Source organism: Mustelus asterias, chromosome 2, assembly GCF_964213995.1.
Source record: "Mustelus asterias chromosome 2, sMusAst1.hap1.1, whole genome shotgun sequence".
NCBI classification, from domain to species: domain Eukaryota; kingdom Metazoa; phylum Chordata; class Chondrichthyes; order Carcharhiniformes; family Triakidae; genus Mustelus; species Mustelus asterias.
In genome coordinates, this window is record NC_135802.1 from 40,913,909 (window position 1) to 40,926,701 (window position 12,793).

Genomic DNA, 12,793 nt, shown 5'->3' on the forward strand with positions numbered 1-12,793 from the left:
TAAGCAACTACATAAAACAAGAAAAAAGCTTTAAAAAAATGTCAAAACTAGCACAGATCCTGGCAATTGGAAGATATACAAAAGGTGACAAAATAGCTACAAGTCTAAACTAAGAGTCACAAAAAGAAGCACACAAGCGATATCAAAACCCAAATAAAATTTGAAAAGGGTATCGAGGAACAGCAGAGGTAACCTGAAAACTGATGTATTAAATGGAATAAAAAATATTGGACATGATAAATATTTGCTGTGTTAGCATTTACAGTTGAGGGAGAGGATAGCATCCCAAGGAGATTATTATTGAATCAGGGACAGATACCCATGAAAATTAGTGACAGTAAAAGAATGATACACACGAGATGAGTGGAAAAAAAAACCCAGGGCCAGATGTTTCCATTCCAGGATTTTAAATGAAGTAGGTGAGAATGTTGTAAATGCTTCAAATATAATCTTCCAAAGTTCTCTTTATTCTACCACCATTCCTTTAGAAGGGGAGAAGTGTGCCTTGTACTCCACTATTTAAACAGCACCCAGAGGGAAAGCAGGGAATTATAGATCAGCTAGATTTAACATTTGTTGTCAGGAAGTTATTGAAGTCTATAATTAAGGATATCAATCTTGAGAATGATCAGTTGAGAGCCTGCTTGGCTTTGTAAACAGTAGGTTACGGCTGATAAAACCTGACTGAATTTTTTGAAGAGGTGACTAATGTAGTAAAATGGATGTTATTTATATGGCCTTCCAGAAGTCATTTGATCAAGTCCTTTATAAGAGACTGTTGGCTGGGGTAGCACAGTGGTTAGCACTGCTGCCTCTCAGCGCCAGGGACTCGGGTTTGATTCCCGGCTTGGGTCCCTGTCTGTGCAGAGTCTGCACGTTCTCCCAGTGTCTGCGTGGTGCTTCCGGGTTTCCTCTGGGTGTTCTGGTTTCCTCCCACAGTCCGAAAGATGTGCTGGTTAGGTGCATTGTCCATGCTAAATTCTCCCTCAGTGTACCCAAACAGGCGCCAGAGTGTGGTGACTAAGGGATTTTCACTAACTTCATTATAGTGTTCATGTAAGCCTACTTGTGACACTAATGAATAAACTTTAAAGTTAAAGTTCACGGAATTCAAGGCAATTATTGACCTGGTTAAAAAATTGGTTGAGGGACAGAACAAGACAGAGCAAGATTAGTGGGCAGGTACTCTAATTGGCAGAATATGACGTGATGCCCTGCGAGGATCTGCGTGGACACTTAATCATTATTTACCACTAAATGATGAGATGGAAAGCCACATAACCAAGTTTGTCAATGATAAAGAAAAGTGGCAATGTAAGTGGTACAGATGGAAACAAAATTGCAGAGATATTAATATATTAAGTGAATGGACAGAACTGATAATGGATTTCAATGTAGGCAAATGGGGCTATTGATTCACTTTGGACCTATAAAGGGAAGAACAGGACACTTTGGAATTGGTGAAAAGCTAGAAACAGTGGCAGGTCGAAGAGATTTTGGGCAATATGCATTGATGATTAAAATGACACGCACAAGTATAGAAAATAATTAAAAGCTAATGGAATGCTGACCTTTATTTCCAGAGGATTTGAATACAAGGAAGTAGAGCCGGTGTACGTTGACCAGTTCTGGGCACATGTCTTAGGAAGAATAAATTGACATTGGAGGGAGAGCAACATGACATTTTAACAATTCCCAGAATGATAGCTGGACTTCAAGGGCTACATTATGAGATAAAATTAAATAAGATTATATTCCCTGAAATTTAGAACTTAAGGGGTGATTTGATTAAAGGTTTCAGACAGCAAGAGGAACAGAAAGCACAGACAGAAACTATTTCTGCTGTTTGAAGAGTCTAGAACTAGAGGGCATAGTCTGAAAATTAGAACCTGACCTTTCAAAGTGAAATTCGGAAACATTTCCGTGCAGAACTGTTCCGCAAATTGTAACTGATCCTACGTTAATTTTGAATCTAATATCGATAAATTTTTGCTAACCAATGGTATTACGAGATACAGGGTAAAGACAGTACGTGCTGTTAAGTAACAGATGTGAAATGATCTCAGACTGGCAGAATAAAGGACTAAAGGACTAAATGGCTTATTTCTGTTCCTAATGATTTGTCATTATTTATTTTTTGATTATGAACCAATTCCTTATGACCAAAGCAGTCACACTGACCTTTCTCTCTCCCCAGATTTTATTCACAGTAATTTTACCCCGTCGAGTGTCTGACCCATCAATAACATCATCGTGCACAAGGCTAGCAGTGTGGATCATCTCTACGATCATGCCTATTGAATGCTGGCTTTTCAACAGCTTTCTATATAGAATGGGAGAGAAAATAATAAGTTAATATTGTTGACCTTGGGTGAAAATGACAAACAGGTTCCAGTTCATCAAAACTGCTACTTCTTAGGAAGGTGACACTAAATATTTGCTAAAGTAACACAAAGGTTCTGTTAGGACTTGAGCTATTCCGCCACGGAATACTGAAATGTTGCTGTGCAAGATATTATGATTAAACTATCCTGAATAGCACCTACCAAAAGACTTCCCCTGCAGGTTTACATTCTGGACTGTTTTAGTGAAAATATTTAACCATACTACTGCTTCATGCAGTACTCAGAAAGGAAGCATACATTCTTGTCACACTTGTTATTTAAGCTGTGATCAACACGTCAAGAATTTAGGAGTAATGGCTGGAATTTTACCAGTGAAGTTACTCAGCAACACTAAAAGACTTAACCACACAAAAGAATTATAGTGGCTGAGATAAACATTCATGCAGTGCTATAAATTGGTATTTCACCATTTTAATTCTAAAGATGACTTTAGTGTGCAAATACCAATTCGCTATTTCTTTATGCAAAACTAATAAGGAATTCTGTTTATCATTTACATTGAATTTCAGAATGCTTAGTTTTCACACCATCAAGCGATTCAAGAAGCAGCACTATGTATTACTTTTTGTTTCTGCTTTAACCAAATAGTCAAGAGATTAATTGGTGTAGCGATTGTGAGCAGGTGGTAAGAGTTGGAATGGGTCTTGTTAGGGAGAAAGATGGTGATATATGCTGAGAGGCAGGGGGCAAGGCTAGAATACTGTATCAGTCTTTAAGAAAGAAGAGAGATGGAGAGAGAAAATATTGGTAGAAGCGGAGATAGTAGAGGTAATGTGTGGGGTGAAAACAGATAGGAAGCATGTACTGGAAAGGCTGGCTATGCTTAGAGTGAATGGTCCAGATGGCATTCAACCCAGGTTGCTAGGAGAAGTGGGAGTGGCAATAGCTTAAGCACTTGCCATCATCTTCTAATCATCCCATGAGATTGGAGAGGTGCCAAAGAATTGGAGAATAGCAAATGTCACACCCCTTGTTCAGGGAAGGCGATCCAGACATTCCTCATAATACAGGTTGGTCAGTTTAACATTGGTGGTTTGTAATGTTTTAGAAACATTAATCAGGGGAAAAAAGGTCAACAGGCATTTGTAGAGATTTGAGTTCATGAAGGAGAGTCAGCATGGATTTGCAAACAGCAGATTTTGCTTGACTAATGAAACTTTTTGAAAAAGTAACAGAAGTTTGATGAAGAGGATGCAATGGATGTTGTCTATATGGATCTTGACAAGGTATATAAAAGACTGGTGAACAAAATTAAGGCTCTTGTAATAACAGGATCAGTGTCAGTTTGGAAACAAAATTGACAAAAAGAAAACAGAGTTGTGGTAAGGACTAGAGAATTGTAGACAGTGATGTTCCCCAAGGATCAGTGTTAGGACCCTATATAAATGAGCTGAATATTGGAATCCAGAGCAATATTTAAAAAATGTACCCTCTATACCAAACTGGGAGGTAGATAGAATTTAATACAGATAAGTGAGAGGCGGTTTTGGCAGAAAGAGTAGGGAGAGGCAACATGGACTTAACAGCACAAATCTAAAGAGAGACAGAGGGACCTTGGGATTTATGTGCACCGATCCTTGAAGGTGGTGGGGCGGCACGGTGGCACAGCGGTTAGCACTGCTGCCTCACAACGCCAGGGATCCGGGTTTGATTCCCGGCTTGGGTCACTGTGCAGAGTCTGCACGTCTCTCCGTGTCTGCGTGGTGCTCCGATTTCCTCCCACAGTCCTAAAGGTGTGCTGGTTAGGTGCATTGGTTAGGTGCATTGACTATGCTAAATTCTCCCTCAGTGTACGCGAACAGGCGCTGGAGTATGGTGACTAGGGGATTTTCACAGTAACTTCATTGCAGTGTTAATGTAAGCCTACTTGCGACCACAAGACACAGGAGCAGAATTAGGCCACTCAGCCCATTGAGTCTGCTCCGCCATTCAATCATGGCTGATATTTTTCTCATCCCCATTCTCCTGCCTTTTCCCCACAACCCCTGATCCCCTTATTCATTAAGAACCTATCTATCTCTGTCTTAAAGACACTCAATGACCTGTCCTCCACAGCCTTCTGCGGCAAAGAGTTCCACAGATTCACCACTCTCTGGCTGAAGAAATTCCTCCTCATCTGTTTTAAAGAATCGTCCCTTTAGCCTGAGGTTGTGCCCTCTGGTTCTAGTTTTTCCTACTAGTGGAAACATCCACTCCGCCCACTCTATCCAGGCCTCGCAGTATCCTGTAAGTTTCAATAAGCTCCCCCCTTTATCCTTCTAAACTCCAACGAGTACAGACCCAGAGTCCTCAACTGTTCCTCATACGACAAGCTCTTCATTTCAGAGATCATTCTGTGAACCTCTTTTGGACCTTTTCCAAGGCCAGCACATCCTCCCTTAGATATGGTGCCCAAAACTGCTCACAACACTCCAAATAGGGTCTGACCAGAGCATTATTCAGCCTCAGAAGTATATCCCTGCTCTTGTATTCTAGCCCTCTTGACATGAATGCTAACATTGCATTTGCCTTCCTAACTGCCAACTGAACCTGCACGTTAACCTTAAGAGAATCTTGAACGATGACTCCCAAGTCTCTTTGCATTTCTGATTTCCTAAGCATTTTCCCATTTAGGAAATAGTCTGTGTCTCCATTCCTCCTTCCAAAGTGCATAACCTCACACTTTTCCACATTGTATTCCATCTGCTACTTCTTTGCCCACTCTCCTAACCTGTCCAATCCTTCTGCAGCCCCCCTGCTTCCTCAATACTATCTGTCCCTCTACATATCTTTGTGTCAACTGCAAACTTAGCAACAGTGCCTCCAGTTCCTTCCTCCAAATCGTTAATGTATATTGTGAAAAGTTGTGGTCCTAGCACTGACCCCTGAGGCACACCACTAGTCACCGGCTGCTATCCTGAAAAAGACCCCTTAATCCCCACTCTCTGCCTTCTGCCAGTCAGCCAATCCTCTATCCGTGCCAGGATCTTACCCTTACCACTATGGGCACTTGACTTATTTAATAGTCTTCTATGCAGCACCTTGTCAAAGGCCTTCTGGAAATCTAAATAAATCACGTCCACTGGTTCTCCTTTATCTAACTTCCTCGTTACCTCCTCAAAGAGCTCTAACAGATTTGTCAGACACGATCTCCCCTTGACAAGCCGTGCTGACTCAGTCCTACTTTATCATGCACTTCCGAGTACTCTGCGATCTCATCTTTAATAATGGACTCTAAAATCTTGCCAATGACCAGAGTCAGGCTAACCGGCCTATAATTTCCCGTTTGCTGCCTCCCTCCCTTCTTAAACAGCAGTGTTACATTAGCTAATTTCCAGTCCTTTGGTACCCTCCCTGCTTCCAGTGATTCCTGAAAGATCACCACCAATGCTTCCACAATTTCCTCAGCTATCTCTAATGGAATAAACTTTACTTTATATTGGGAGTAGCTACTAAAGCATATGGGATCTTGGACTTCATAAGGAGGTGTTGAGTACAAAAACAGGCAAATTATGCTTAACCTTTATAAAACTCTGGTTAGATCACAACCAGCGTATTGCATCCAGTTCTGGTCACCACACTTTTAGAAAGGATGCTAAGGTCCTTGAAACGTTACAGAAGAGATTTACCAGAATGGTTCCAGGGTTGAGGAAATTTAACACAAGATTATTCTCCATGGAGCAAAGCAGATTGAGGGGGTGAAAGCAGAGACGATTAATGATTTCAAAAGAAAACTGGATGAATACTTGAGGGAAATTAAGTTGCAGGATTACAGATATAGTCATTTTTAATTTTTCCGGGTTTTGGCATCGCTGGCTAGCCCAGCATTTACGGCGGCACGGTGGTTAGCACTGCTGCCTTTCAGCGCCAGGGATCTGGGTTCAATTCCTGACTTGGGTCACTGTCTGTATTATATGATTGTGTGTGGAGTCTGCATGTTCTCTCCCTATCTTCGTGGGTTTCCTCCGGGTAGTTTGGTTTCCCCCCCCCACAGTCTGTGCTGGTGAAGTGAAGGCATTTAAGAACGGAAAGGTGAACTCCAGAAGTTGTTTATTCCTGTTTGGCGCAAGAGTTGCAAGGGAATTGTGGCCAAACCATGGATTACAAGGGAAATTAGAGATAGTATCAGATTCAAGGAAGTAGCATTCCGATTGGTAAGAAAAAACAATAGGCCTGAGAATTGGGAGCAGTTTAATATTCAGCAAAGGAGGACCAAGGGATTGATTAAGAAGGGAAAAATAGAGTATAAAAATAAGCTAGTGGGGAACATGAAAACTGACTGTAAACATTTCTATAGATATGCAAAGAGAAAAAGATTGACAAAAACAAATGTAGGCCCCTTACAGTCAGAAACAGGAGAATTCATAATGGGGAATAAAGAAATGGCTGAGGAATTAAATTTGTGCTTTGCTTCAGTCTTCACAAAGGAAGACATGAATAATGTACCAGAAGTGCTGAGAGAAACATGTTTTAGTGAGGAGCTAAAGGAAATCAGCATTAGTCGAGAAATGGTTTTGGGGAAATTGATGGGATTGAAGGTGGATAAATCTTCAGGTTCTGATAATCTTCATCCCAGAGTACTTAAGGAAGTGGCCCAGAAAATAGCACATCCATTGGTGGTTATTTTCCAAAATTCTTTTGACTCTGGAATAGTTCCTACAGATTGGAGGGTTGCTAATGTAAGCCCGCTATTCAAAAAGGGAGCTCGAGAGAAAATAGGGAACTATAGTCCAGTGAGCCTAACATTGATACTGGGGAAGTTGTTAGAGTCTATTATCAAGGATTTCATAATTTAGCATTTGGAAGGCAATGGTATAATCAGACAAAGTCAGCATGGATTTAAAAAATCCTTGACAAATCTATTGGAATTTTTTGAGGATGTAACTAGTAAAGTTGACCAAGGAGAACCAGTGGATGTCATTTATTTAGGCTTTCAACAAGGTCTCACATAACAGACTACGATGTAAAGTTAAAGCACATGGGATTGCAGGTAAAGTCTTGAGATGGATAGAAAGCTGGTTAGCTGATAGGAAGCAAAGAGTTAGCATAAATGGGTCTTTTTCTGATTAGCAGTCAGTGATTAATGGAGTTCCGCAGGGATCTGTGCTGGGATCCCAACTGTTCACATTATATATTAATGATTTGGAAGAGGGAACTGAAAATATTATCTCCAAATTTGCAGATGATACAAAGTTGGGTGGGAGTGTGAGCTGTGAGGAGGATGCGGAGATGCTACAGCGTGATTTGGACAGGCTGAGTGTGTGGGCATCTGCATGGCAGAATAATATGGATAAATGTGAGGTTATCCACTTTCATAGCAACAATAGGAAGACAGATTATTACTCAAATGGGTGTTAATTGAGAGGTGGATATTCAATGAGACCTTGGAGTTATCGTGCATCAGTTGCTGAAAGTAAGTGCGCAAGTACAGCAGGCAGAAAAGGCAGCAAAATGGTATGTTGGCCTTCATAGCAAGAGGATTTGAGTATAGAGATAGGGATGTTTTGCTGCAATTGTATAGAGCATTGGTGATGCCACACCTGGAGTAGTGTGCGCAGCTTTGGTGTTCTTATCTGAGGAAGGATGTCCTTGCTATGGAGGGAGTACAGCGAAGGTTAACCTGCTGATTCCTAGGATGGCAGGTCTGTCATATGAGGAGAGACTAAGTCAGTTAGGATTATATTCACTGGAGTTTAGAAGAGCGAGAGGGGTTAGACGGTGTAGATTCAGAAGGAATGTTTCCAATGGCGAGTGAGTCCAGAACTAGGGGTCACAGTTTGAGGATAAGGGGCAAACCTTTTAGAACTGTGAGGAGAAATTTCTTCACCCAGAGGGTGGTGAATGTGTGGAATTCACTACCACCGAATGTAATTGAGGCCAAAACGTTGTCTGATTTCAAGAAATTAGATATAGCTCTTGGGGCTAAAGGGATCAAGGGATATGGGAGGAAGTGGGGAAACCAGGATATTAAATTCGCTGATCAGCCATGATCAAGATGAATGGTGAAGCGGGCTTGAGGGGCCAAATGGCCTACTCCTGCTTCTAGTTTCTATGTTTGGTGCATTGGCCATGCTAAATTCTCCCTCAATGTACCCGAACAGGCACCGGAGTGTGGAGACTAGGGGATTTTCACTAACTTCATTAGTGTTAACGTAAGCCTACTTGTGACATTAATAAATAAACTTTAAAAAAAAACATTTATTGCCCATCCCTAATTGCCCTCGAGAAGATACTGGTGAGCCACCTTCTTGAACCGCTGCAAGCCAGGTGATATAGGTACACTAGAGTGCTGTTAGGGAGGGAATTCAAGGATTTTGACCGTGGGAAGGGTCAACTGGGAAATGGGTCTGCTTGGAATGCTCTACAGAGAGCCAGCATGGAGTTGGTGGGCCAAAATGCCTCCTTCAGTGCCATTATGAATTTGTTAATGTGGCTATGAAATGCAATCAATATTTGTGTGGTTGCAGGAGTACACAAAGTGGTGGGACAAAAAAAAGTAATCCTCCATACATCTCCAAGTCAAAGTTCTGTATTTCAGCTAACAATTTACAACATTTACTTCACTCACCGGTTCTTGCTATGGTGGAGATTGCATGCTTTTCCCATTAATATCACAATCATGGGCCGAAAAGCCTTCCCTTTTCCATCAAAATAGTAATCACAAATGTCTTTAAGGTCTGAAGAAACTGCTAAAAGCTGAAAGGCCATTTAAAGAGTTAAATCTCGAAACAAAAGTTATCACACATTCATAAGTTAGAGTAGCAGCAATAACAGAAAAAAAACTGTTAAATGTGTCTGAATCTTTAACAGAAGAATCAATTATCCAAATATACATGCCAACAGACCAATACTTTCAAGACGGTGACCAAATTTTGCCATACACCTCCTCTCCCCTCACTTTCTCATTATGATTACAGTTATGAGAATACTGGCCAAGCCGAATAAAGCATGGAAGAACCAAGGATGAAGAAATTAAGCCGCAGGACTCCCAAGATTGAAAAAAAACACCAAAAAGAATCCTGACTATACAAACTTGAACAAAATAAATACAAGTAATAATGAATGACCAAATCAGTACACTGAGCAAATAAGATAATGATTCTAAACAACGCTGACCTTAAACTCAATCCAACAGATTTTTTACTATGCTTTTCACTCTGGATAGATTTTTGAACATTTACTGTGGGAGGCAGTTCTTTTTCTCTGGGTCTGGCTGCACAGGTCACAGCTCAGGGTCTATGGTATATTCCTACCAATACAACCTCCTGGCTCAAGTATTGGTGTTGCTGACAGTCACACACCATGATCCACCACGCACTCCCTTGGCACCTATTCAATAGCTGGACCTCTCCTCTCTCTACAGAGCTACTTGGTCTGACTGACTTCTCTCAAACTTCCTCTTTTCCTCTCAGACAAACAGAACGAAATTTTCTGGTTAAACACAACAGACTTACTGTCTACAGCAGCCAGGTCAACTTTTCTTACATCTTTTCCTAACCTCCCCACCCCCACCAAAAAAAAACCTGACTAGTTTTCCTTGTAGAACATTTTCCATCCTCAGAAATTTTATCCGTAGCAACCACAGGCCTTTCTTGTTTCCAAAAGCCTCTCAGCTGGGATAAAAATTCAAGTATGGTTTGTAAACACACAGGCATGCTAAACCAAACCAAAAGTAAACAACCCCCAATTCACCTTAAACTGAAACCAAAACTCTATATTCTTAACCTTTAATATAACCCACAATAGAGACAGTTCTAATACTTTATCCACCTCCGTACAAAGATAGTAATTCAGCAGAAACATTTCACCTAAGTGGCCTTTTGTTAAGCTCAACAGGATATTTAGTCAATTCATAGGCAAGCCCATCCTTGCCCTCAAACACACTTTCAACAGGCCCTAATGGATTGCAGCTAGATTGCAGAAATCTTGCTCATTTTACCATCCCAAACCTGAGGAAATTCTGTACCAAGTATTTGTCATGCTCCCCCAAGTTTGCAATTGCTACCAGAAATTAAATAAGATTTTAATTGTATGCACAGTGCAGTAGTAAAACATACATATGTAAAAAGAAAGTTGCATTTTATTAATTTCTTTTATGGTGCTAAAATCATGTAAAAGGAGGTTGAAACACACAGAAACAAATTTACTTTTAAGATCAAAGAAGTATACTCCTCCAGGCAAACACTGGTTACTGTGTGCGGAAATTCCTGGTCAACCCGGATTTTAGCAGAAAGGTCGATGTAGACAAAAAATGTTATTCACTGCTTTTCAACTTATTCATGTAAAAACAATTTGTCTATAAGTCAATGAAATGTTAATTAAGTTTTTTTTAAACTGAAATCATATATTTTAAGTTGATTACTCTCCACGATTTGTCCCTCATCAAGCAGACCAAATCCCATTGGAGGGGATAGGCAGGTAAACTGGATCCCCTGACCTCAACTCAAGTCAGTCAACTAGATGTGCATTAGTTGGATCATCCACACATTCTCCCTAGTTTCTATGGAATGCTACTAACTTGTCAAATGGTTTTCCAAGATTGCCAACTGGGCAATTCATATGAAACTTGTCTTGGTTTAATGTTTGCTTTGCTATATTTAAAGTGAAAATTAGACATCCTGTATCGAAAGTCTCGTAGTTTCTGTTGCGACCGGTCAATAATAGAAATGGTTTCCACTCCAACTGTTAAATCTCTAATAGATAAAACATTGCTTGTGTAAAGGATCTTTATAAGTATGTCATGATCCAGTTCTGAAACTGTACTGATGAAAATGAAAACATTGGTCAGCAGACTTACCCGTCTGATTTCATCATACAAATTCTTCAGGTCTTCCTGAGCTAACGTGTAGGGATTTTTATACTGTTTGTCACTGTGCACCTGGTTGCAGCAGCATTTAGTCCTAGTTGTGTACATGAGTCTGGATGGAGTCCTAAAACAAAAGAGTTATCCTTGGGTTTAGTGGCTTCTGTTCAAATTAAAATTAATTTCAAAAATGTCTAATGACCTTAAGTTTATTGAAGAAACCATACAAATCTCTTCATGCTCTTTTTCATCCTGCTTTTTAAATAAGGAATTCTCCTGTGACATTGCAGCACTGCAGTTTCCATAACATAACCAAATATCCATAGAATCCCTACAGTACAGAAGGAGGCCATTTGGCCCATCGAGTCTGTACCGACTACAATCCCATCCAGGCCCTATTCCCATAACCCCACACATTTACCTTGGTAATCCCGACACTAGGGTCAATTTTAGCATGGCCAATAAACCTAACCCTCATATCTTTGGACTGTGGGAGGAAACCGGAGCACCTGGAAGAAACCCACGAAGACATGGAGAGAAAGTACAAACTCCACACAGTGAAGTGACCCAAGGCCGAAATTGAACTTGGGTTCTTGGCACTGTGAGGCAGCAGTACTAATCATCGTGTCACCGATCTGTTCATAGAATCACAGAATGATGCAGCGTGAGGAAGAGGCCATTCAGCCCATCATACTGGCTTTTTGAAAGAGCTATTTAATTCATCCTATTCCTATAACTTGCATTCTCCCCACCCCGTTAAGTAATTATCCAGTTCCCGTTTCAAAGTTATTACTTAATCTGCTTTTGCCAGCCTTTCATTCAGTGCATTTCAGACCATAACTAGCAGTTTTTAAAAATCCTTCTCAGCACCTATTAGCACTTTTGCCAATTACCTTAAATCCATATCCTCTGGTTACAGGCCCTTCTGACACTGGAAAAGTTTATTTTCCTTATTTAGTAAACCCTTGCTGATTTTGAACATCACCATCAAGTCTACTCATAGCCACCTCCACTCAAAGGGGAACACCTACAGCTTATCGCTCATTTGAAATCCCATATATCATTCTCATAAATTTTCTCTGTACTCTCTCCAATGCTTTAGCATCTTTCCCGAAGGACAGTTCCCAAAACTGGACAATACTCCAGCTGGGCCCCAATCTCCGACTCCCTGCCGTACAGAAGGAGGCCATTCAGCCCATTGAACCTGCACTGACAACAATCCCACCCAGGCCCTATCCCTGTAACCCCACGTATTTACCCTGCTAATCTTCCTGACACTAAGGGGCAATTTAGCATGGCCAATCCACCTGACCTGCACATCTTTAGAGTGTGGGAGGAAACCAGAGCACCCGGAAGAAATCCACGCAGACACGGGGAGAGTATGCAAACTCCACACAGTCAGCCGACGCCGGAATTGAACCCGGGTCCTTGGCACTGAGGTAGCAGTGTTAACCACTGTGCCAACATGCCAACCTGTGATTTATAGAAGATTCAGCATAACTTTCATGTTTTTGTTCTTTATGCCTCTGCCTACAAAATCAAGGATCCTCTATGTTTTGTAACAGTCTTCTCAACTTGTCACTATTGATACTTCAATTACTAATAT

General features: G+C 40.9%; 1 protein-coding gene across 8 annotated transcripts in view; it reads right to left on the reverse strand.

Annotated features, from left to right (window-relative positions):
- The window catches only part of pdss1 (prenyl (decaprenyl) diphosphate synthase, subunit 1), a 35,853-nt gene that overhangs the window by 10,255 nt on the left and 12,805 nt on the right, over nt 1-12,793 (reverse strand). For 3 of the 8 annotated variants that reach the window (XM_078234020.1, XM_078234000.1, XM_078234030.1), the window contains exons 3-6: nt 11,182-11,314; nt 8,953-9,080; nt 2,182-2,323; nt 1,572-1,640 (exon numbers count right to left, since the gene is read on the reverse strand). In XM_078234020.1, coding sequence (XP_078090146.1) covers nt 1,572-1,640; nt 2,182-2,323; nt 8,953-9,080; nt 11,182-11,314 — 472 coding nt within the window. Of the gene's footprint in view, nt 1-1,571; nt 1,641-2,181; nt 2,324-8,952; nt 9,081-11,181; nt 11,315-12,793 lie in introns of those variants that run through there. The other 5 variants (XM_078234010.1, XM_078234040.1, XM_078234051.1 and 2 more) reach the window with 3 other exon arrangements.